General features: G+C 48.5%; 1 protein-coding gene across 3 annotated transcripts; it reads left to right on the top strand.

Moving 5' to 3' along the window:
- Positions 1–487: 487 nt before the first annotated feature.
- LOC134414296 (alpha-2-macroglobulin-like protein 1) lies at positions 488–24,430 on the top strand. 3 transcript variants are annotated; one of them, XM_063148655.1, is made up of 36 exons: positions 488–734; positions 2,893–3,079; positions 3,418–3,580; positions 4,296–4,348; positions 4,648–4,668; positions 5,350–5,503; positions 5,910–5,994; positions 6,552–6,672; positions 6,784–6,901; positions 7,765–7,874; positions 8,224–8,394; positions 8,775–8,999; positions 9,126–9,189; positions 9,696–9,841; positions 9,997–10,146; positions 10,972–11,169; positions 11,846–11,933; positions 12,556–12,709; positions 13,495–13,723; positions 14,088–14,211; positions 14,391–14,512; positions 14,835–14,886; positions 15,283–15,366; positions 15,727–15,903; positions 16,215–16,296; positions 17,161–17,317; positions 17,911–17,985; positions 18,141–18,312; positions 18,797–19,011; positions 19,299–19,514; positions 19,927–20,042; positions 20,695–20,785; positions 21,071–21,139; positions 22,356–22,458; positions 23,155–23,196; positions 24,257–24,430. In XM_063148655.1, exons 1-35 carry the CDS (start codon positions 664–666, stop codon positions 23,193–23,195), a joined length of 4,404 nt encoding a protein of 1,467 aa, XP_063004725.1. In that variant the 5' UTR covers positions 488–663; the 3' UTR covers position 23,196; positions 24,257–24,430. The 3 variants fall into 3 exon arrangements, 2 of the variants coding, with proteins under 2 accessions (XP_063004725.1, XP_063004727.1); XR_010026700.1 differs by lacking the exons at positions 20,695–20,785; positions 21,071–21,139; positions 22,356–22,458; positions 23,155–23,196; positions 24,257–24,430 and adding exons at positions 20,290–20,469; positions 20,565–20,692; XM_063148657.1 differs by lacking the exons at positions 20,695–20,785; positions 21,071–21,139; positions 22,356–22,458; positions 23,155–23,196; positions 24,257–24,430 and adding an exon at positions 20,290–20,681.
- Positions 24,431–24,762: the final 332 nt, after the last annotated feature.

Below are 24,762 nucleotides of genomic sequence, written 5' to 3'. Positions count from 1 at the left end.
TTAACCTAGCACTGACACTGCAGATGAACCTCGGGTTAAAGCACTGTATGTCACTGATCTGGGAGCACATGTCAGTCTCCAAAATTAAAATGGGGTTTGAGTTCAAGTCCAACCTAGTTAGACAAAAACAGAAAGACAACCAGCAGGAGTGAAATTTCAGTAAGAAGCAAATAACACTAAGAAGTTCTACAGAAGAAGAACCATGGAGAAAAATCCACGGACATCACAAAAAATTAATTTGTATCCAAATGTTTCTGATGACGTCCCAGTAAAAAATTGGGGAAAATTTTATTTAAATTGGGCCCCTGTACCAAAATACAGTAACTAAGTACTGCTGCTGCCAGCAGCTGTGCTGCCTAAGGCAGACAAGCCCTCTCCCGGGGAAACACCGACAAGCCTTACAGAGTCTGGAAGCAGCTGCCTCTGGTTTGTAGGCAGTAAACACTGTCGCCACCCCTTTCTCCCGCCCACATTCCAGCCACGAGCAGCCGATCTCCACCTTGGTTTTGAAGCCAAGGGAGGAACGGGCGTCTGGTTAGGGCAGGAGTTGCGTTCTCCTTCGGCTCTGGATGAGGGGGAGAAGGAAGACAGCAGGAGCAGGGGAGAAGGGGGTATTGAGGAGTGGCTAAGCTTTCCTTGGAGGAATTCGACCGGCATTCAGCTATGTGGAGGATCATTTTCCTGTGGGGCTGCATCCTTCTCCTGCCTAGCACGGCTGGAATGCCTGCAATGCTGTAAGAACATCACTGCTTTGCAAATGTGCTCTGGTCTGTGAGGGATCCCCGTGGGGGTGGCAGTAGATGACAGAAATGGGACAGAAGTCTTAAGGTGAGGTGTGTTTTTCTGGAGAGGCATAATTTCTCACGTTCCCAAGGTTTTGCTTGATTTCCATGTGCCTTTTCCCCACCTTCCCCCTGCTAATTGGCTCTTCCTTTAGTGCCTTTGATGTAGACCATGTGTTTCAGCAAGGACTCAGGCAGAATGACTCTGCCAGCTTTCTGCATGTGCTTAATTCTGACCTTCCAATATCTCACATCTCCTACTGTGTTCCAGAACATGTTTCCTTTGGGCTAAGCCTTTCTTCCCAGAGACGTAGGTCACCATTTAATAGTTTAGCCAGCAAAGCTGGGTGTCTACAAAGTGAGCAAACATGAGCCCAAGTATCTGGTAGGGATGCTCTTGGTACAGCAGTGTGTTTGTTCAGGCTTGGCTGGCCATCTGCTCCCACCACGCCTTTCCTCATACCTCTCTCAAGGGCAATTCCCAGCACAGCTTCTCTTCCTATACTTTGTCAGGAATGCAGCTCCTGTTCCAGCAGACACTGCTGTGATGTCCTGGCTTGTGAACTCGTTCTGGCTTTTTTTTTGACGGCGTTTGCTTTTGCAGCCATGGCACAAGTGCAAACAGAAGCATGACTGTGCTTGAGCAGTAGATGTTACAGTGAAAAATACGGCAGTGGGTTGTAGCTGGGTTCCCTCCTGCTGCATGTGGTGTGCTGTGCACAAGCCTAGTTTTAAAAACCTTCTCCAATGGGAGTACTTCCTCTAGGACCTGTTCCATAGGCTGACAAGCTCCCACGCAAAGGATGTGCTTTACTGCTGTCTGCTTGCCACTGTTACCCTCAGCATGAAGCTTTGCTTTAGGGAAATACCACTTCCTTCAATAGGCTGTCTGCTGTCCTGCCTGTATTCCAATTTTTTTTCACAGATTTGTTATCCAGCTTGGATCTTGGGACCCTTGGATGACAGACCCAGAGATGTTCTTTCTTACTTTTATAGCTCAGAAGGCAAGGGCAAGGATGAAATGTTAATGGGGTGTAAGAAAATGTTCCAGAGTAAAAGATCATTAAAAGCAAGGAAGGGTATGGGAGGTTTCAAGCAGTGAATTTTTAGTGCTCATCCCATCCTTTGGCACAATCGGCAAGTGGGAGGTGCCATGAGTCAGCTCAAGTAGGAAAAACAAAATGTTGTTTTTATGTGTTTTGAGATCCTCAAGGCAGCTTGGCAGCACTCGAGTGTGACAGCAGTCAAGGGCTCCTGGCCAGCAGGACTTTGACTCCTTCTCGCCAGGGTGCTGAGCTCCAGCTGAGAACTGCCAGCAGGTCATCTCCCTTCCTCCTGCTTTTCTGATCTTTCCAGGCCCTGCCCTCTGCTTCCTGCAAAATATGCTGCTGGCTGAGCCTGTCCAGAGGCAGTGAGTGGGAGGAGTCAGTGACAAGAATTTTGAAATCTGCTTGAATGTTGGCTTTTTGTTGGTCCTAGGTGATACAGTACAGTAAAAGATGGAAACAAAGTGTGAACAACTTTCTGGTGTTATGGATGCAGCTCAGAGTAGATGCAGGGGTGGCAGAGCAAGTAGAGTGCAAAGAGGACAAGAGTGTCAGGAGCTGAAGTGAAGGTGCTCATGAGTTTCTGTGTCTGGGACATGAAGCTGGGACACTGGGTCCCTCGCAGAGGGCATTGTTTCTGAGCCCAAGAACAGTGGGAAAACCAGCCAAAAAAACCTGATGGTGGTAATGTAGTGTGGTTCCGTGAAAACACTGAAGACTTGGGAGACCTGCAAGAAAGCCAAGCTGGTGCTGATCCCTTGGATGACATGGGGAGGTCCCTTCACCTTATTTTCACTTTCAGTTTGTAAGGCAGTCACTTTATAATTTTATATGTGCATGCAGCATACAGCATATAGCCCTGCCTCAGTATCAATGTCTGCAGTACCCATGGATGAGAACAGTGTCATGTCCCACTGGTGTCATGCCAGTGGGGTGAAGAGGGCAGAAGTCTGTTAGGAAGTACCTAAATACAGGTCAAAACCTGCTTTCTTAGAAAGTCAGTTTAATCTTTCTTCTCTTTCTTCTCACTCTTCTCTCTCTTCTCTTTTTTTCTTTCCCAACAGAAACTATGCTGTGGCAATACCATCTCAGCTCTACTACCCCTTCTCAGAGACAGTGTGTCTCCAGCTCAGCAGAGAGCAAGCAGTCCCAATCCATGTGTCGGTCACCTTGCAAAGCGGAGCTGGGAATGAGACTCTGATCTCTCAGTCCATCTCTCAGCTCCCCTTCTTCCATTGCACAAGCTTTCAGGTGAGGAAGATACTTTCCAGGGTTTTCACTAGGGTGGATATGGCATGGGTTCTGCTCTTGCTGGGCAGGAATGCAAAGAGTTGTGCCTTCCCATGAGGACATCTTAACTGGCCAGTAAATCTTCTGCTCCAGCCTGCGTAGATCTGCCAGTGTCCTTTCTGCTATGTAGCCCCACTAATATTTTACCCTTCTAGAAAACTTTTTGAAATGTTCTGTGAACTCTTTTCAGGCAAGAAAAACTAGAGCAACCCAAAAGTTATATCATAATTGTTATTCCAAAAACCTCAGGATCAGTGAATGGGATCCACTCTGAATGATGGTTATAACTATACCTGCAGGTCCCTCCTCCTGTTGGAAACCCTGAGGAAGTGGCTTTTGTTGTTATCACAGTAATGGAAGCCAACTCAGAGTTCCAGAAGAAACAGAAAGTCCTAATCAAGCATGCAGACAAGAAGACTTTTATCCAGACAGACAAACCTGTGTACAAACCTGGACAGATTGGTATGGACAGAATGCCATGTCTTGTGAGAGACAGACTGGTCCTCAGGCCGCAAAATGTGGGGTACTCTCTAGTCCTCTGAGCAGGACCTGCTCAGGAAGGGAGATGGCCACATCACTTCTAGGCTTAGAGGGGTTTGGGAATATCTCTCTTCTGTGTCAGCGTGCCATATGCCGCTGTGAACAGGGCTTGTGGGTTTTCCTTGATGTGTTAGAAAAGATTTAGAAGCCACAGTGTTGTACTCATGATTGCTCCAGTCAAAGCCATGTCTGTCTGTCAGGGCTCTCAACCCCTCTCTTCCCCACAGACTTCCTCAGGTGAGGATTGCAGACCCATAGGTCCCACCACTGCCCTTGCACAGCTCAGATCACCACAGGGTTCAGCTGTTGGGCCCATGCCTCTCCACACTTTGCACTGGGATGGCCTTCACTGCAGGCAAGACTGAGTGGCCCACCAGAGGCCCACTGTCCAGAAAAATGCTGTTTGCCAGCCTTCCCAGAAAGCCCCACACTCCTTTCCTCACACCTTCTTTTCTAGCAGGCTGCCAGCTCCTAGCAGGGCTTTGGGCATAGGCCTAGGAGTGGAAGGCTCTATCTGCTGCCCACACTTTCTCAGTGAAGCACATGCACACATCTTTCTTAGCCATGTGTTCTTGTTATTTACTATTGAGAGCCTTGATTTCATTTCAACCAGTCTTGTTTTCCTTTTGCTTTGTAGTCAAGTTGCGGATTGTGGCCTTGGATCAGAACTTCATTGCCAGCAGTGAAACAGTAAGTCAAGAGGGAAGATGCCTGAAGTCTGGAAATGTTATGAGCTGCCTGCATGTCTTCTAGATCAGTGCTTGGCCCAGCCAGGAGATGTGTGTACAGCTGGTCTCAAAATTGCTTTTGGTGCTTACAAACAGTGTTTGGCACCACCTGCAAGACAGCAGCTGCTCATGGGTTATGGGCAGTCCCTGGGAATTGCTTAGAGAAGACTGGTGGATGGTTGGGGAAATAAAAAATACCAGGGAGGTGGACGTAACTTATCTGAAAGCATCCCACCAGTGACTGTTGTTTCCTCCCCACAGCAGCGCCTGGTGGAACTGAAGGTAAAGCTCCTACTTTATTGTAAGTGATGAACTCTTCTCACCTTGGGGAGGACACGGGTTCGGAGATGGTGGTTGGGAAATATCGATGCAGAAAGTCAGTTACCTCAGGATGAATGGGAGCAATCCCATCAGCTCATCACAAAGCTCCTACTGGCTGGGCAGTGTGGCTGTACCTGGAGTTCTACACCCTGCCCTCCCAGAACCAGCACTGGGAGAGCACTGTCCTTCATGACTGGGCCTCAATGGTTCCCCTGCATGGAGTCCTGGACTCATTTCCCCATTCCTTCCTGGGGATTCAAGACATCACTCCCCCGTAGATTGTGCCTTAGGCGGAATTTCTCTACAGTAACCTTGTGGGCTGTGCCAGCTCAGGTGACCACAGAGATCTCTGAAGGACCACTTCTTTCTCTTAGTGAGACAGGCAGGCAGTAAACAACAGCTTTGCAGCAGTCAGAGATGGCAGTGCCACCAGGAAACAATGATATGATAGATTTACTTTGTCAATGAGACAGGGAGCAATGTCCTTTGCTCTTTGAGCCTGGGCTCACCTGAGCACTGTTGCTGTGCCATAGATAGACTTGGGCCCTCAGGACAAGAGAATATGTGGTATGGTATCTTGGACATCCTGCAAAAGAGTAGTTTTGCACTGGAAAATAACTAGTCTCTGCTCCACCTGTGCAGGACCCCAAGGGGAACCGAATTGCACAGTGGCTGGATGTTGCACCTGTGGGAGGCATTGTGGATCTGTCCTTCCCGCTGGCTGCAGGAGCACCGCTTGGAGAGTACGCCATCAGAGTGCCCGGCCTCACACGCACCTTCAGGGTGGAGGAGTATGGTAAGAGTCTCAGGAAGCTGGTGGCAGCAGAGAAAGGTGTTTTGCCAGCCTCCAGCCACACCCCCTCACACAGAGCTGGATGGGCCATGCAGCTGTCAGGTTGTGCTGTCTCCTGGGAAGTGCAGCTGTCTGCCCACAGGTGTAATCACTGACCTTCACCCAGGCCCACTGGATTCCTCCTCCCCCATGTCCTGAGGATGGGACTGAGACACTGTCCCACAGCTGTGCTCTGGGGAGGAGACTCAAGCTGCCTGCTGCTGTCCCATTCTCCTAACTGGGCTGTTCCAGGCCATGTGCTGGAACAAAAGGAGAGATTTTATTTTCTGTAAACAACCACTTTGGAAGGATTGGAGCAAATTAAGTCTTTCTATTCTCACTGAATTATCTTTCTCTTGCTTTCACACAGTGCTGCCCAAGTTCAGTGTCTCCATCCAGATGCCTCAGGTGGTCACCATCCTAGAGGAACACTTCCCTCTCCACGTCTGTGGCATGTGAGCTGACTTATCGTGGCAGAAGGTGCATTTTTACTGGTTTGGAAAATGCACAGCCATCAATAACTGAGCTCAAAATGTTCTCTGCCAACCCTACCCTCACCCCTCACCACAGTTGGTACCCTGTCATCCTTTGCCAAGCAATGCTCCTGGACTCTCACCTTTCTCCATATTGTCTCTCCCTGCTTTCTCTGTGTGTCTGAAGGTGACAGTGCATTCCCTCAATGTAGCCTGTGCCCTACAATACAGCACCTCTGCTGTATTTGTTAGTGACAGGGTTGTAGGAATAATGGCTGAGCTCGTGGCCAGCACAGTGTCCCCTAGCCCTGCCTGCTGGGGCTGGTGTTGGCTTGGAGAGAACTCGCCCAGCAGCGCCTTCTGCCTCAATCTGCTGAGGCCATTTGTACTTCTTGGCCTCCTCTGCTGAGCCGATGACCTGTGAATATACTGCAGGCTGCTGGGCTGTGTGGCTGCAAACCACAGGGTAAAGCTGACATGCCTCACACCTGAGGCAGTGTTTCTGTGTGAGTGTAAGCCCTCTGTGCTCCCTTTGCCAGGTACAGCTATGGGAAGGCAGTGCAGGGCAGCGTGAGGGCCGTGGTGTGCCACAAACACATCCGCTATAACCGCAGGTCCTCCAAAGGCAAGCGCAGTATCTGCAAGGACTACAGCGGCGAGGTGAGCACGGGAGCACCCACCCCTCCTGCAGAAGGGAGGGGAGAGGGCAAAGGGACAGAACACTCTTTTTGCCTTCATGATTGGTTAACAAATGTAATTTCATATTCCCAGACCAATGAGGATGGCTGCTTTTCCACTGAAGTGAATACTAAGATTTTCCACCGGAAGCATGGTGATAATTATGATTTCAATCTGGAGGCTGAGGCTTTTCTGAAAGAAAGTGGAACAGGTAGAAAAAAACTGATTCTACACTTTGTAGAAAATCTTCTATTTTGCACTCGTAAAATGTACTTGTCTTTGGGGTTTTATCTATAAGACAATTGAGTTCATCCAGTCATGATTCCTGCTCTGGCAGTCATTTTGTTTTGACAGAGATAGGCAAGAGCTGCTTTCTCTTGTCCTCTCATCAAATTAAAAGTGTGTACAGAGGTGGGCCAGGACAGGTTATCTTGTATATAAACCACATTTTAGGACAGTCCATTGGAATGAAATGTTATTCAGAGCAACTAGACATAACCAAGGCCCTAACTGTGTACTGTTATTAGCTCCTCATTAGATTTATCTCTACATCCCAGATAGGGAGATAATGTTTTTTCTAAGGTTCCCACTCTCACAAGATTTTGCAAAGCCTTCCTTTTCTTCCTGCAAAGAAAATGTTTCATGGCCCCTTGCCAGAAGCAGTGACACACATTCACTTAGCAAACAGCTGCAGTGATTTCAGATGGGCACACGGGAGGAGACATCAGGCTGAGAACTGACATGGGAAAGGCAAGGAAAAATGCTGCCTTCTAGTGACTGCTGTGAGGAGGGAAGGAGAATTGAAAGGGACAAATGTGAGTTGGACCTTCTTAAAGTGGGAAAGAGTGTTTGAGAAGTGTCTGACAGAGACCTCCAGACAGACTGCTGTCATTCTGTCATGTCAGAGTGTAGGAGGCACTCTAGCTGAGTGCGTGTGTGTTGAATGACTCCTGAAGCTGCATGGAGAAACTGCAGTGCCCTATGAGTGATAGTCCACCCCTTAACTGAGTTTATCCAATCTTGATGCCTGCTTAGACACTCTGCTCACCTGCATGTTCTTCCTGTCTTTCCCAGGGGTGGAGTTCAACACCACTGAAAACTGCAAGGTCACTTTTGATATCACAACTCTCCAGTTCTGGGGGACGAGCTACTACTATCAGCAAGGAGCTCCCTACTATGGAAATGTGAGTGAAAAGGGAAGAAACATGGAAAGCCCAGTGGCTGGGCCCAAGCAGGTGGTAGGCACAGAAGTGCCCAGGGGTCCTCTTGTTCTGAGCTGCCCAAAGCTGCCAGCACAATCCTCTGTCCCAGTCCCTCCTTTGACATATCTACCAAGAGGTTATCCAAAGGTATGACTGCAGGATCTGTGGCTTTGCCAGATGAGATGGCTGCTACATAAATGGGGAAGGGTTGGAGATGTCAAAATTCACACTGAGAGTCCCTTTACAGAGAGGGGGACTGGGACTTCTACTGGGAGGTGGATTTTCAATCCTGAGGCCTCCAACTCTCTGACTGTTCTCTGCATTGTTACAGCTGGAACTCAGAAGTGCCAGTGGGACACCCCTGAAGAACAAGAAGGTGATTCTTACAGTGTCCTATGGGAGCAGGAAGCAGACCAAGACCTACCTCACAGATGACACTGGGATGGCCTCCTTTGTCTTAGAGACATCAGCATGGGACAACAGCAGTAAAGTTATACTACAGGTTAGGAACCAGTTATTGCAAACCCAAATATACCAGATAGAAGCAAAGGCTTCAGTGGTTTGATCCAGGGGCTGATAAACCACTTCACATAGTCAAATGATCTGGCTTGCTCCCAGGGTAGCAGCAGCATGGCAGAATTACAGACTTCAGCTAAAGCCCTAGCAGCGTACAGCTCCCTGCTCCTGTTTGGGCACTAGTTATCCCAGAGTGTGGGACAGCAGGCAAATGCCAAGCTCCACAGAAAAGGACTGATTGAACTTGGTGTAGGTGGAAGTAGACACCCTATGCTGGGATAGTTCAGAGCCCACTGTTTAGTCAGCCTTGGTTTTGGTGTATGAAGAGCTGTAGGAAATCCTCAGACACTTTTTTCTGTGCCGCAGGCAAAGTCCCAGCCGGAGGACACGAACGGTCGGAACGTGAAGGTTTCTTACGGCACTGCATCGCTCCCACTCAGGGCCTTCTACTCCTCCAGCCGCAGCTCGGTGAGGATCCAGCCCCTGCAGGCAGTGCCAGCCTGTGGGGACGTGCAGCAGGTCACTGTGCACTACCACATACTCGCCACAGAGCTGGGCCACCGGGCTGCCAGGGCACACTTCTACCACCTGGTGAGTGCGGGCAGCGCCAGCGAGTGCAGCTCTGCGCCTGGTCTGTGTCAGCACAGGGCCCTTTGCTGGCCCAGAAACGTGGAGCAGAGGCACTCTCAACCCTTCGTTCTGTTCATTACCCTTTAGGTTATGGCCAGAGGGTCCCTTGTGCATCATGGCCAAACAACAGTGCTTCTTGATCCACCGTCAGGTAAGGGCATCTAACTGCCAGGAACAGATTAAGGATCCAACGAGAAAGTCTTTCAAGCCTAGATGGAGAAGGAGACAAAAGAGATCTGACACTAACAGGAAACCACAGAGGTGGCACAAAAAACCTATAGGAAATATGCTATCTTTTTTTCTGTCTTTTAATTTCCTTCTTTTTCTTTTTCTGATCAAATGATGAAACTGTCAGAGTTTATCTACCAAGCAGGAAAATGGCAAAGTAACTTATGGAGTCTTTCTGAGCTCAAGTGGAAAGACTCATTTTTCTTCCAACTCTCACTGTTGCCAAGGTGTGTCATGATACAAGGTTGCTGCTATAAAAACCTCCATCCTGGCCTAGCTGTGGCCTCCCCAGAAGCAAGGCAGAACAGTTTTTATGCAAGAATCTGTACAGAAGTATTACAGAGGAAGAGCACATTGCTGCTGTCATCCTTGAATTGAAGACTTCCTTGCACCTTGCCATAGTTTTTCAATTTTTCCTTCATCCTTCAGGTCAGTACAGTGGGTCTTTCAACATCACTCTGCCCATTGACCTCATTTCATCCATGGCTACCCTCTTTGTTTACATTACCTTCCCTGAGGGAGAAGTGGCAGCTGACACCTTGCGTCTGAAAGTCTCCAGCTGCTTCAGGAACCATGTAAGCAGTGCACAAAACACAGAGGGGCAGGTAGGCTGGAGGATGGATAATGATCTGCAAACTGGCAGTAGATATGCAGCAGAATCCAATAACCACAGCTTCCCCTTTCCTTCGTCTCTCAGTGTCTGCAGCCCCCCTTTCTCCTGCTGTTTCAGGTGAAGCTTGGCTTCTCAGAAGCAGTGGCACTCCCAGGATCGACTGTCCAGGTCCATTTGCAGGCTGCACCAGGCTCCCTGTGCAGCATCCGTGCAGTTGACAAAAGTGTCCTTCTCCTGAGGCCAGAGGCTGAGCTGTCCAGGGATAGTGTGAGTCACTCCAGTGCTGACCTTTGCTGGCTAATAAGGCACGGTGGACATACCAACAAGTGCTTGAATGGGGACAGGGCATGGCTTAATGAGAAAAAATGAGAGCCAACATCAAACACCAGCCAAAATTTCCAGTGTCTAGAGGGTGTATTCTGTTAGAATAACCCATAGTCGTCCCCAGCTACAGCCTGAAGTCACATCCTGGTTAAACTTACAGTGCTTTACCACAGTGACAAGAAGAAGGCAAGAGACATCCATCTCCTGAACTGATACATGGCAGTGGTCTGAAAAAAAGTCATGTTAAAAAAAAAAAAAAAAAGCCAAGCATGGGGTAGGCTCCCTGTCTTTGTTCCAGCTCACATGAACCAGACAGTCCTTCCATTCACAGAGTGGGCTCTAGGTGGTGTACTGGCAGTGGAAGGGTTCCTTTTCTCCTCTAGACCTTGGTTTAAGGACAACTGAATTGCCTCTTTACACTGGCTTGGTGGATCCAGGATGTGTCTTCAGTCAGACAAGAAGCTGTCCAATGTTCCTCCCATGCAGGGAAGGTGTCCTCAGTGTTTGCATTCAGTTCACAGGTACAATTATTAAGCTAGAAGTGGCCACAGCTATGCAGCCATACCCCAGAGGGGCTCATGTTCTTCTCTGGTGCTATGAATCCAAAATTTGTGGAGGCTCTCCATAAAATTCAAAACCCCTTGGGGCTGGGTTTTTGTGACAAGCAGGACCTGAGCTTGGCCTCTGAGGTCACAGGATCTCTGGATAGAAATGAAAATCTTCACACCTCTTACACTGACCTGTACTGTTTTTATTGTCTCTCTGCAGGTGTATAATATGTTCAGCTATGCTCAGGAGCAGCTCAGCACCCTCACAGATATCTACAGTGACTACTGCACCATCCACAAGAGCCCGGGCATCACTGGTGCCTCTAAGACCACCCCTTCACCAGGAATGATGTCACCGTTCATGTACAACAGATACTCTTATGCAGTGTCCCAACCAGATGTTTATGAACTTCTGAAGGTAAATCTAATTTCCAGAAATGCTGAAATATAAGAGCTGAGCCAAGCCCTTTTGTATCCCAGGTCAGCACTGGGTAGCTTTACAGACTGTCTTTCCTGTAAATGCTGGTGACTTCACAATCTGAATTTGCCAAGCTTCTGAACTAAAAGATCAATGACACTCTGTCCTCCCAGCATGATAAATTCTCATTGATCAGGCAGATTCCTAGAACTTAACTCCCCACTGGCCCCCTTTAGACTTTCTATGGATTGGAAGCAGTGTGGATTGTCAGCCTGTGTCAGAGAAAATTGGAGGTTGGAGAAGCAAAGCACCCGAGAGAAAAGGGGAGCCCAGGGAAAGGAGAGAAAGAACAGTAGAAAGGAATGGCAGTGAATGATAAAGAAAAGTCTGGGTCAGGGTGGGCAGCAAACTGTGGTGCCAAAATAATGACTTTGTGTACAGGCATGAACATGCAAGTGGTCATCCCCACAGTCCTTTGGCATGAGGACCAGGCTCTGGGAGCAGGACAGTTCTGCTTTCTTGCCTGATATAAATTTGCAGGTTGTGCTGAGGTGCACAACCGGCAAACAACACAGAGTAGCTGTGGTATGCTGGGAGGAGGGGGAAGAGACAGACCCTCGAACACACCAAGCCCTCCACAGAAATATGCCTTCTTTTGTCCCCTTCTTTCCTCCAGAATGCAGGTCTAACATTTTTAACCAGTCTTAAAATCAAGTCTCCAATTGAGTGCCGCACCCAGACCACTTTTGACTACGACTACATGTGTACATCTCCATTTTTCCTGTTTCTTTGGAGAGCACGGGTAACATATAGGCTGCACATGGGCAGCTGAACAAGAATGTGCTTAGGAGCTGGGATGGCTTACAGGCATGAGTGGGAGGCTGTACAGGAGCTGTGCTCCACAGGGAGAAGGGAAAAGCCCCGGCAGGAGTGTGTGTCCAGAGCACTGGAGGGGCAGAGAGGTGGCTGCAGGGTTTGAACCTGTTTGGAAGCTTCAGCTGGTGAGCAGGAAGATAATATGGTCAAGGAGGGAAATGGGGCATCTGTCTCAGGAAAGAAATCTGTTTGTGAGACTAGGAGAGGTCTTTTTGGAAACCAGAGAATGAACCAAGATTGGCATTGGGGAGTATCTAGGCTTTTCTGCAGGGAATGAGAGCAAAACTGTGAGCAGGTAAAATGTCTCATGGGGAGGAGCACATGCATTGGAATCCCCCTGGCCTTCTGGGTAGTCTTGTGGAAGACAATAATGAAGTTGAGGGCATTTTGGATAGGACAAGGGGGTTTGGGCTGGGAGTCGAGGGAAGGAGAACTGAGCTTTTCCTGGCTGGACTCTATCCTGGTTTCACAGTTGCTCTGCCTTTGAATGAATGCTCGTATTCCCAACAGCTTTTGATGAGCTGGCAGACCTGGAGAGCTTGTACTCAGAAGCAGATGCTGCTGTTGAAGCTGCTGAGGCAGAGCACACCGAGCTGGGCAGCGAGTCAGCAGCAGCACGTACCTGGTTCCCAGAGACATTCATCTGGACTCTGGTTCCCATCAAGTGAGTAACTACAGGCTGTGGCTCCACAGACGTACAGACTTTCTACCAGACACAGTAGAGGGAATGGGGAGGAGCAGAGACAGGGCATTGTTGCCTTCTGTGCACAAATTAAAGGAGGGAGGTATGAAGTGGATAAGGACAATGGAGTTTTTGTTCAGTTCCTGTCTCTGCTTGAGATTTTCCAAATGCTTCTAGGAATTTAACATCACACACTCTTGCAGGATGTAAGAGGCCTCCACAGATCCATCGCTCAACATTCTACACGAGGCAGGTCTTGTTAGATTAAGTTGTAGTAAAGTACTATGTATCCCCAAGGATGGAGATTCCTCAAACTGCGCTTCCATGTTTGACCATCCTCATGGTATTTCCTTATGTCAGGTCAGAATCTCCCACATTCCAGCTGTGTGTTACCTTTTGTCCTGTCAATATGCACCTCAGAAGAGACATGTTCCATTGTCTCCACACCTTCCCAATAGGAAGTGTCACACTATACTCCATGGCACAGACTGGGTGTATAACACACACCCCTGTGAGCCCTCTGTGCCCACACAAAAGAAGAATTTCAGGTGCAGCACTGCTCAGAATCAAATTTTGGGTTGCATTTTCCTCTCAAGTCATTCCTTGCCTATCTATTTGCTATTCTTCCCATACCTCTGTCCTACTTGCCAGGAATCCTCATGCCTTCACATGCACTTCCATTTCATAGTCTGAATTTCTGCATTTGTCTTCCCAAGAGAAATCTATCCAGGATGGGGACAACCTCTTCCACTCTGTTTTCTCCTCAGTGATTCAGGGGCTGCTGAGCTAGCTGTCACAGTACCTGACAGTATCACAGACTGGAGAGCCATGACCTTCTGCACCTCAGAGAGCCATGGCTTGGGAATCTCAGAGACCACCAACCTGCGGAGCTTCAAGCCCTTCTTCGTGGAACTCACTCTGCCCTATTCTGTTTTCCGGGGAGAGTCATTTCCCCTGAAGGTCAAAGTCTTCAGCTATCTGGAGCAGTGCATGGTGGTGAGTGGCTCCCTCCAGGATGCTTTGGAGCACAAGAATGTGTGGGAACTCCTTTACTAATAGAGACCCAAATAGAGGGGCTGCCTGCTTAGGCACTTGGCAAAGGACACCAAAGAAGTTATTCAATTTAGTTCCACACAGAGCCATCACTGACCAGTTTATCCCTCCCCAGAAGCCAAACCTTATAAATGTGGATTGCATGTCCGTGGGACACTGCTGGTGTCCCACAGATACTGCAACAGCCCATCAAAACACTCACCCCTGGCTTGTGGGATTGATTGTCATTTGAATCAAGGACCCGAATGGAAAAACACAGCAGCAGCAGCAGCTCTGTATCCTGAACTCCCTTTTGTTCCACCTCTAGCTCCAGCTTAGCCTAATGGACTCCAGGGATTTTGAGTTTCTTCATGAAAATGTCAGGTTCACTGTTTGCCTGTGCCCCGATTCAGCAAAAACATTTTCCTGGGATGTGAAGGCTACAAAATTAGGTAAGGGATCAAGGGAGGGGCAGGGGTGGGAAGCACTGGTAGAGCTGCTTGAGGAACCCAGAGCTGGGCTGGAAGGGAGACTAGCCTTCTGTGCAAAACATGAGTGAGCAGCCCAAGGCTGAGCAAACTAAAACATCTGCAAGATGTGCCAGCCAGCCTCCTGATGTTTTGCTTTTTAGGGAAGGTGAATTTCACTGTCACTGCCGAGGCGGTGGAGCAGGAAGATGTTTGCATGGAGCGTACAGCGGTTGTGCCAGAGTCAGGCGGGAAGGACACAGTGGTTAAACACCTGCTGGTGAAGGTCAGGCTGCACTGCAGGGCTCTGGCGAGGCTGGGGCTGGGTTGGGCTCAAGACAGTCTGGTGGGTGGCTCTGGGAAGGAAGAACAGAAATGTCAGAACTGCTTGCTGGCAGGGCAGTGGGGTCAAAAGCCATGCAGCAGCTTAGAAACCTGCCTTCCAGTACAACTTCACCGTTGGCATGGATGTCTCTGCTGTCTGTGTGAAGCCCTTAGCCAAGGCCCATGAGGATGGAAAAGGTGCTTGCACAAAGGTGGGGTGCTGCACAGCTGGTCTCTGACTTTACTGCTCTCCTTTCTGAGCTGACCAGCCTTTTCCCCACCAGGCAGAGGGGCAGCTGGAGGAAAAGACCCACACCTCACTCCTGTGCCCTGAAGGTAGGTGCAGAGAGCCCCAAGTACTGTCTTACTGGGGCTGTGCTTATGCACAGAACAGAGAGATCAGATGGAAGCAGTGTGATGTTTGAACAACTCTAGGACTCTCTGAAGGTGTGGAGGGAGCAGAAAGTCAGGGATCTTGGAGCTTTTATGGGTAGGCAAAGCCATTCAGCCCTACCCAGTACTAAAAGCTCCTGGCAACATCAAGTCACAGCCTAACCACATCACAGACCCTCATCCATGGGTGGCTGGATCTCTGTCTGATCCTCTCTTTTGAATGCTGATTTCACCAACAGATGAGGTGGTCCCAGACCTGTTTACACCATCTCCTGGGGGACACCTGTGACTCTGCCATCTTCCTCATGCCTGTTGTTCTGATGTTTTTGCTGTTTGCAGGAACTTCAGCTTCAGAGACAATCTCTTTCACTCTGCCAGAGAACACTGTCCTTGGGTCAGAGAGAGCCCACATCTCTTTCTTAGGTGAGTTTTTAGAAGAGTCTTGGGAAGTAATATTTTGCCATGCACATGTCTTCTGGTGCCACTGTGTCCTCTTTAGCAAACAAAGTAATGAAAGGGAATATGTACAGCAAGGTGTGACGCTGTCTTCCAGAGCAGTGTCCTGTCTCTCCTATAAAGTGGCACTGGATGGATGTATAATTTCACCAAGCCAGGGGAGAGACAGCCAAGTAGCAAATCACTATTCCTGCAGTCTGTAGACATCACATGAGCAGAGGTGAACTGAGATCAGTCCTAGCAGGTTACCTGGAGAATCTGTGAGACCAGAGTTGTTTGATGTGCAAGAATGCGTATGGCTTCCAAAGCTGTGGTTCTGTCCTACAGGTGACATTATGGGAACAGCACTGGACAACATAGATGAGCTTCTCCAGATGTCTAGTGGCTGTGGTGAGCAGAACATGGTTCATTTTGCCCCAAATGTCTTTATCACACGATACCTTGAAGAAACAGGACAGCTGACTCCAGAAATCAAACAGAAGGCCATTGGCTACCTGGAAAGCGGTGAGTGAATTCCTACTTGTTAAGCTGGTGGTGTCCACCACAGTACTTGTGTGGAAGGAGCCTCAGCAGAGGCCTGGTGCTGAGCAGGATGTGTGCAGCATCCCTTGCCTGGCATCATAGTAATTGCAGCAGTGTAAATCAGGCTAGTCAGTTCTGCATGTCAGCGGAACATGCAGTACATGGCACCCCTCTGCTAAATTCCTCAGAGATAATGCTCTCTGTAATGATCAGCAGGATTGGTGGGGCAGGTTGGCTCCTGGAGAACAGGACAGGCACACAGCATCTTCACTATCCCCAGCCTCTTCCTGCAGGATATCAGCAGCAGCTCCTGTACAAGCACACAGACGGCTCATACAGTGCCTTTGGGGAAGGAAGTGAGCCAGGAAACACTTGGTAAGCAACAATATCCAGACATAACTGAGGAGCAAAAGTTTGACCTGGTAAGGCTCAAGCTGGCTTGGATTTTGGTCTGGGGAAACTGAGGCAGTCTGAAGGTGTGGAGTTTTGAACAGAAATTACTCCTGAGACTTTTTGGAAGGTGTCATGTCTTAAGCCCAGATGGAAATTAAGCACCACACAGCTGTTCGCTCAACACCGTCCTCATGCCAAATCCAAAACATGGCAGTGTAACAGCTACTGAGAAGAAATTAACTCCACTCTAGCTGAAACCAGAGCAATATCCATCTTTTACTCCATAACATTTATGTCATGCCAGGTTTCACACTCCCCAATATGCCATCACTTTCCCTATTTATCTGTTTTGATAAATATACAAAATCTTCCTCTTAGTCTATGGGACACCTCTTAGTCAAATGTGACAATGAGCTAACCTGAAGTACCCCTGTTGGATTTTTTGTTCTTGAGCACCATAAACAAGACTGATTCTGAAAACTTGGCAGCAAAGGCACCTTCTTTACAAGTTTTCAGAATGCATGGTGCTCAGACAGGATTGGGAATGGGTCTGAGTGAGCTCACTAAATGTCAGCCCTCCAGGGCAGCAAAGCACCCTGTTGAAATTAGCGAAGCCCTGAAGGTCTGAAGAATTGAATTTTTTCTCTCTTGCTGCACATGGCTCTGACCTCAAGCTTCTTGGGCTCATGTGCACTGCTTCCAGTTCTCCATCTGCACAGGGGCTGTGGCCTGCTAGTATTTCTACAGGCAGAATGTAGTAGAAGACACAGAGACTCCTGTCTCCTCTTAGAGACGTGCATCAAGTGACAATTCAGTTCTATATCCTTCTTCCTTCCTTGGCTCTAGGCTTACTGCTCTTGTCCTGAAGACCTTCAGCCAAGCCCGGGACTTCATCCACATAGATGAACAAAACATAAAGGATGCTGCCAGTGCCTTGATTAAAAGTCAGACTCCATCTGGCTGCTTCAAGAGTGTGGGGAAGCTCTTCAACAATGGTCTGATGGTATGACGTGTGTCAATGGTGGTTCATTAGGTACTTCAGAGCTCCTTCACTTTCTAGTCCAGTTTAGGTGCCAAGAACAAATGAACTCTTGCAGGAGGAAGGCTCTGAAGTGCCCAGGGTCACCCTTGGGTGACACTCAGGGTTGCCTAGTCACTGTGGCACTTTTTCAAGTTATGAATGATGAAGGTTTGCATTTGATGATGTGCACTTGGGAACTGAAACAGTGCCCTGCCCTGCCCTACCTCCATCTCAAGGGCTAAGACTCGCCACCTTGCAGCGGCGTTGTGGGAACATCACTTCCTCCTGGCATTGAAATCTGCTACTGAAAATATTACATTTGGGAGGACAAAGGGAAGTGTGCTCAGCAGAGGGAGGGAATCAGCTGCCCACAGGAGATTGGGGAACCCTGGCAGAGAAGTGCTCTGGTAAGCAGGACCTTTAAAAGTGGACACCATTCGTGTCTCTTCCATAGGAGAAGGAATAGGGCCAGCACTGTTTCCTGTGCTGGCATTTGCTAGAGGACCAGAAGGCACTGAAAAACTCCCCTCTCCCTTCTCATAGCATCCCTCATCTGTGTTTTGTGGTGTCTGCAGGGTGCAGTGGAGGAAGGCCTGGGGCTGAGCTCTGTGATTGTGATAGCTCTCATCCGCTCGGGGATGCCTCTCTCCGTGAGTATCCGCAGCAGGAGTGGGCTGTGTGCGCAGCCTCTTGCAGGCAGTGCCTGGGCTCTGCCTTTGGTTTCCATCCTCTTCTGCACACTGAAATCTGCATTCCTTTCCCAAACACCCTGCCCGTAACGAGAGTGCTTTCAATTGTATCCTAGGACCCAGTTGTGGGGAAAGCTCTGAAGTGTATAAGGGACCTGGTCCATGCTGACACTGGCAGTCCCAACCTCTACAGCCTTGCACTGGCTGCAAACGCCTTCGCAGTGGCAGGGGACAAGGCCCTCAGGCAGAAAATCCTCAAAAGACTGGATAAGGCTGCCACAATATCAGGTACCACAGACCCTGGGGCAGGAGGGAGGGCCACTGGCAGAACTGTGTGGAAATCCCTGGGTTGAACCACCACTGGAATGGAGGGAAGGAGTATGGGGGGATGGGTACTGCCAGAGCTTTGTGGGGAATCCAGGGCTTGTCTATCCAAGCCTCAGTTTGCCAAGCCATCCCAGGTTATATCCACACTGTGAGACACATTGTCTCTATGGATCATCTCACAGTCCTGGCCTCCCAGTCACCCAAACCAGGGGAGCTTCACAGATATAGTGGAACTCCTCCCCAGCCTGCAAGCCAAAGGTGTTGCTGGAAAAAGCCAGGTGTGGGCAGCAAACAGGGATGCAACAGCAGATGCACGTGTATCTTGTCCAACTGCATTATGTCCAATGTACATGTTTGTTTAGTACCTATATACAGGGGCTAAGTAGAACTCCAGAGTCACTAGACGCAGCTACACATTCCATTGATGTTCCCACTCCACCTCTAGATGACCAAATATTCTGGAGTCAACAGTCCAAACAGGAAGAAGATTCCCTATCTTGGTATCGGGCTCCATCTGTTGATGTGGAATTGACATCTAGTATCCTCATGGCTCACCTTACAAAGTCAAGTTTGTCGTCAGATGAAATCAAAAAGGCATCCAAGATTGTGTCTTGGCTCACCAAGCAGCAAAACCCATATGGAGGCTTTGCTTCAACCCAGGTAATCCCCTTGAGCCATCATCATCATCATCATCATATTTGATGCTGGTTTTTTGAGAGCAATGGGTTCTAACAGCCCATAGTAAAAAAAGAAAAATTAATCCATTTTAAAAGGGTGTATGGTTTTACAGATCCTGGGAGTTATGGATAATCCCATGCTAAAAGCCAAAGGGAAAAGTTCAACCCTTATTGTGCTGTGGCTGCAGTATGAGGGAGGAAAAGGCTAAGGTCTGGGCATGCATAGGAAGCAGGAATCTCACTTTTCCTGATGTTTTTCTTTTTCCTCAGGACACAGTTGCTGCTCTGGAAGCCCTAGCCCTGTATGCAGCCAACATCTTCAGCAAGGATAGCCCTGATCTTCAGGTTTCTCTCACTTCCAAGGGGTTCAGCCAAAACTTCCAAGTAGACAAAAGCAATCGCCTGCTGCTGCACACAGTGGAGCTGCCAGCCATTGCCCAAGATTATACCTTGCGTGTGCAGGGCCATGGGTGTCTTTTCCTGCAGGTAAGCCCAGCCAGGAAGAAAAAGTCTGTCTGGTGAAAAGCCCTGAAAGCCAGAGAGCATTTTACCTTGCTACTTAGCCAACCATGAAAACAAACTGCTGTAGTAACTTGCAAGAATCTGGCTTTCAAGGCTGGTTGGGGTAACTGTGATGCAGCAGGAGGTAACATCTACTCCCCAAATGAAATCTGGATCATCTCCATCCAGCCAGAGCAGCTCTTCTCCTCCAAGAAATCCACCAGGAGCAGTGCACTACCAGCAGAACCTCTGCTTCTGCCACATGGTTTTCTCTTACACCAATACAAGACAGCCAAGTCAAGTTTTCTCTTACACCAATACGAGTCTAGCCAAGAATACTCTCCAGCAAAGAAAACCCTGCTATTCTCTGCCATCCACCTTCTTTCTGCCCTGGCAGGCCATCCTGAGGTACCACATCCCTCCCCGGATGAGCGAGGCCACCTTTGCCGTGTCCGTGCAGACGGAGTGCGCCGTGCCCGACGCCACGCGCTTCCCTGTCACCATCCGTGCTCGGTAGGAGACACTCCGCTGCCCCTTTCCTCCCCCGTGCTGAGAGGCTTCTGGCACCACACCAGTCTCTTGCTGGCAGGGTTCCCCTTCACTCCTGGGGAACTCCAAGTGCTGCGGTGACCCCACTGTGCTCTCCCCAGCTGGGTGAGAGGCACAAGGCTCCGGAGGGGTGGCTCAGGCTGTAGTCCTGCCTTGTCCCCTGCCCCTCACCACAATCCTTCCAAGGTCTGTGGGTCTCACCCCTGTCTAGGATTGGGTCTCAAAACCTAATGATGTGAAGGTCTGTGGGACTGCCACATACTCCTAAGTGTTCCCTCCTCTGCTCCTGGCTGTCACACCACTGTCCTCTGCTGTACTCCCACCTGGCTTGGGACAGACTTGCCAAGAGAACAGGCATAGGATGTGATATTCCCTGCCATGCCTAAAGAAGGTAATACCATAAGGCTTCCAAGGAACTTTTTCTCCTTGGCACAATTAAAAGCAAGAACAAGGGAAGCACAAAGATTTATTACAGTGTAGAAACAGGTATGCTTACAGGAGAAACACTGGAAAGAAAGGCACATTCCTCCACCTGAGTACCAAAGCTGGGCTGGAGTATCTGGAGATCATGGCTCAGAAAGTAACATTAGTGCTGTCCCCTGGGTTCCTGCTGCAGCTACACAGGGAACCGTGTGTCCACCAACATGGTCCTGATCCAAGTGGAGCTGCTGTCTGGATACAGCCCCGTGGCAGGTTCACTGGAAGAGGTGAGACTGTGAATTTGTGTCCAGCTGGGATGGGAACAGTGATGGATGTCCATCATGCAGGACTGTATGCTGAAATGTAATCATTCCTGTGGGCAGAGAAACAGGTTATTTTCTCTCTAAGAAATCCTTATATTCAAAGTCTCTTCCAAGCTGCACCTTGCCTTTCCCTACATGAACAGCTTCCCTGGCCATGTAAATATTTGCCCATACTCTCACAAGGACAAACACCCCTGAATATTTCTGCTTTTTATTAAAGCCTTTCTGATATTTTCCCCCTATTTTCAGCTGAAGAAAATGCCTTTAGTGAAGAAAGTTGAAAGCAAAGCTGACCAAGTCGTTCTCTACCTGGAGGAAGTGAGTATAATTGGGGCTAACATCATCATTAAAGGGGCTATGGACTGACAGCTTTTATTCTTGTTTACTGGTTTCATTACTATTTTAACTGTCCAGAGCTGTTGTTCCTGCATAGCAGCCACATTTGCTGATCTAGAAACGTGTTAGTTGGCAGTTGTTCATCCATAGAGCCACTTACAGGGCTACTTAACTTGAGTGAAACACAGCAAACTCTTATGTTAAGCCTACATCTGTTGGCACTGTTAAGTGACTATTGACAGTCCATATATATGGTGCCTGAGTAGGACTGAGGAGCAGTAATAAGATCCATCTAGCAAATCCAAGCAAGCCTGAAATCTTAGAAAGCTCTTAAGCAACCTGAATGCAGCAGAGATCATGCAAGATTACTCATGGATTTTGCCAAGATCCTTTGAAACTAAACCAGATGGTTGTGTGAACAGAAGTGCTCGCTCCACAGCCTCATGAATCAACAGATTAACAACCACTCCAGCCTTTTTCTAGCTCCATGAATACCTAAACAGCACCAGAAATGAGACCTGGCATGTATTTAAAACTCCAGCATTTCTAAGGAGCATTTCTATGATCCTTCATCCTCAGTTTCTGTGAGTAGGATGAGCTAAGCTGGCCCCATAGGAGGTGGGTTAGTGTCAAATGGATGCATTAGGCTTGCAGAGCTGCTGCTTTCATTACATCTACAGCACAGAGCAGAAAATAGAGAGAAACATTTCAGCTCAAGCTGCCAGGTAACACAAGGTGCACTGCAATCAACAGCAGGTCATGTAACTACTACCCTACAGTAGATGTTGGTCCACAGCTTGTATGTGTCTGCTTAATGATGAGGGTTATGTGAGACTGGAGAATAAGAGCTGATGTCACTGTGAATAAGAAAGTAGCCACTGAGGCCAGGTGCATGAAGGAGCTCAGAGTAGAGCTGGATGGGAAGGTGGGATTGGTGGGGAACACTAGCACACCATATAGGTAGTGCACACTGACTCTGCAGGTTTTTTATGTTCCCCCCTGAGCTGAGTTATATTTGGTGACCAAAAAGTCACAGAATGGGAAGTAAAAGATACTTCTGAGATGGACTAGAAAGCAGAACAAATGTGTTACAGTGGTGAGGTATCTACAGAGCCTGAGTGCAAGTAGGTGAAAGGGGTTGTCTTACAGCACTTTTCTGTCCCTTTCTGTTTTTAATCCTTGCATTTTTTGGTTTTAGCTGACTAGACAGCCTCAAACCTACACTTTCCTGGTGGAGCAGGACATGCAAGTGAAGGATCATAAACCAGCCAATATCAAGATCTATGATTACTATATGCCAGGTGAGCTCAGATGCCGTACTGCAAAAACCACCCAAATGTACTTCGGGAAAGACGATTTCTGAATTTTGTTGAGTCTAAGACAATACCATCTCTCACCTCGTTATCTGACTGTCCCTTAGAAGCTCTCTAGGCATGAACTTAACCTGTTGGTGTTCAAAATGGTAGGTCCTCCTCCCTCTGGCTCCAGAACTTGCAGGCCTGAAGCTGGTGTGTAGAACCAGAGGGTCTGGCTCTCCCAACAAGAGTGGAGCAAGGAGCTGTGCTTCTGAGCACTTGCTTTCTGGGAGACAGAAAAGGCTGAGAGACCACACTGGGGGGATGACTCAGAAGAGAAAGGGCCCCATTAGGAGAATAAAACCAAAACCAGCTTGTCCTCTGTTCTGTGAGGTTCCTAGTGGGAAGAAAAGCTAGAAATATGTCAGGGATTGCTATTCCTTCAGAAAGTGAAGCATTCATAACTGCATAGCATTCATAACTGTGATGGAACTCTTTGGGACTTGCAGCCTCCTGCCTTGGGTGAATCCTGCCAGCTGCAGAGGCATGGGCACACACCAGTGGTTTCACATGTCACATGGAGGGGAGTTATAGCCTGTAAACGGAGGGAACACCTCTCCTAGGAACAGTGACTCAATGCTGGATTGCTTTTGTGGGGTTTTGACAGTGTGTCTCACCAGTATTTTCTTTCTTGTCTTTCAGAAGAAACTGCAGTGATGAGCTACAGTGTTCCATGCAAGTGAGGTGAGGGCCCAACACCTCTTTTGTTATCACAGGCATGGTCCTGAAGAATATGGAGTGGGAGGGAGATGCAGGCAAAGGCCCTTGCTCAAGGAACTTGCCAGACTGCAGGTCCAGGGTAGAAAGCAATTTGCAATGCCAAGTAAGGGTGAGTTCCTGTACCCCCGTGGTTAAACTGAGGGAAAGAGAACTGAAGTAGATGATTGGATGTGACAAGATCATGACAAAGCTGGAGATATGTTCAAGAAAACAAGGACTGCATGTACCAAGTACTGTCACCAGTCCTGGCCCTTTGCATCAAATACACTTTATTCAAGCCACCACAGTTCCCTTTCTGGCACTTTCCCTGTAGTTTCACAACCCTCCAGCCCTGTGCATACAGCGTGCCATGCTCACCTTTACTCCAGGGCCAGGCCAGGTTTCAGTGCCAAGCCTTTCTCCCTCTCAGCCTGGCTTCTGATCCACACTAGGGAATGGACACCTGCCCATCCTCTTTCCAGGCTGAGCAAAGACAAAGCATAAGCTTGACCAATGCCTGCCCCTACTCTAAACTTTCACTTGCACCTGTGTGCTTTCCTGCCCACAGCCCACAAGACAAGGAAAACCACCTGCTGCATGAATCACCTGTAGGGAGGCACACAGCCCTCTCCTGGGATATCTGCCACAGGTTCCACACCCTTACCAGAGATTGTGACATAAGCTTTGTATAGATAAAGTGAGAGAGAATCTTAGGTCATAAAACATTCTGAGGTGGAAGGGACCCACAAGGATCACCCAGCTCCTGTCCCTGCACAGGACAGCCCCAAGAGTCACACCATGTGCCTCACAGCATTGTCCAAATGCTTCTTGAACTCCATCAGCTTTGGTGCTGTGACCGCTTCCCAGGGAAACCCATTCCAGTGCCCAAACACCCTCTGGGTGATAAAAGCTCTGTCCTTATTGGCCTGACAGTGCCATTCAGTCACAAGGTACAAAAAAGGCCCCTAAGTTCCCAGTAGTTAGTTTTAATACTTCATGAACTCTTGGTTTTTTTGGTTTTTTTTGTCCTCTATTGTCTTCACAGGAACAGGGGTAGATCCCTCCTCTGCAGTCTCTTCCATCAGTCCTTTGTCACCCCTGCCAACTGTCACCTCATGGAGATACGAAGAAAAGAGAAAATGCTTGGAATTTCCTGCTGAGCAGTTAGTTCCTGGAAGGCTCAGACTGTGTGTGGCATCTTATTAAAAGTAGAAGACTAGATCTGTCTGATTGAATGATTATTCAGGCTTACTGTTTTTCTCCCAAGCCAGGAAAATTGCATTTAAGAGCAGCTGGGAAAAATAAATTCTCTACCTCTGCTCATGTACAAAACTCTGCCCCTCCAGGTGCAGACATGCACAGGAGGAGAGAGGAGAGCATTAAAAAAACCTGATCCATAGACCTAGAAACAGATACTTCATGTTTCTAGCTGGGTACATATTCCCCACTGCTTACCATTCCCCTTCCTGTCTTTGCTTATATTCCATGTTTCCTGCCCAAGACCCACCATTTCCTGATGCCACTGTTGATGGTACATGGGAACTTGCTGCC

Source organism: Melospiza melodia, chromosome 2 (genome assembly GCF_035770615.1).
Source record: "Melospiza melodia melodia isolate bMelMel2 chromosome 2, bMelMel2.pri, whole genome shotgun sequence".
Lineage (NCBI taxonomy): Eukaryota > Metazoa > Chordata > Aves > Passeriformes > Passerellidae > Melospiza > Melospiza melodia.
Note: the sequence above shows the minus strand (reverse complement) of the source record. Positions and strands in the feature narration are given on the sequence as shown.

Bases quoted from the DNA above. Each gene is read 5' to 3' on its own strand.
- LOC134414296 (XM_063148655.1), top strand. From the start codon at position 664: ATGTGGAGGATCATTTTCCTGTGGGGCTGCATCCTTCTCCTGCCTAGC. The intron at 5,504-5,909 runs GTAAGAGTCTCA...GCTTTCACACAG, and splicing joins CTTCAGGGTGGAGGAGTATG to TGCTGCCCAAGTTCAGTGTC. The intron at 13,724-14,087 runs GTGAGTGGCTCC...TTCCACCTCTAG, and splicing joins ATCTGGAGCAGTGCATGGTG to CTCCAGCTTAGCCTAATGGA.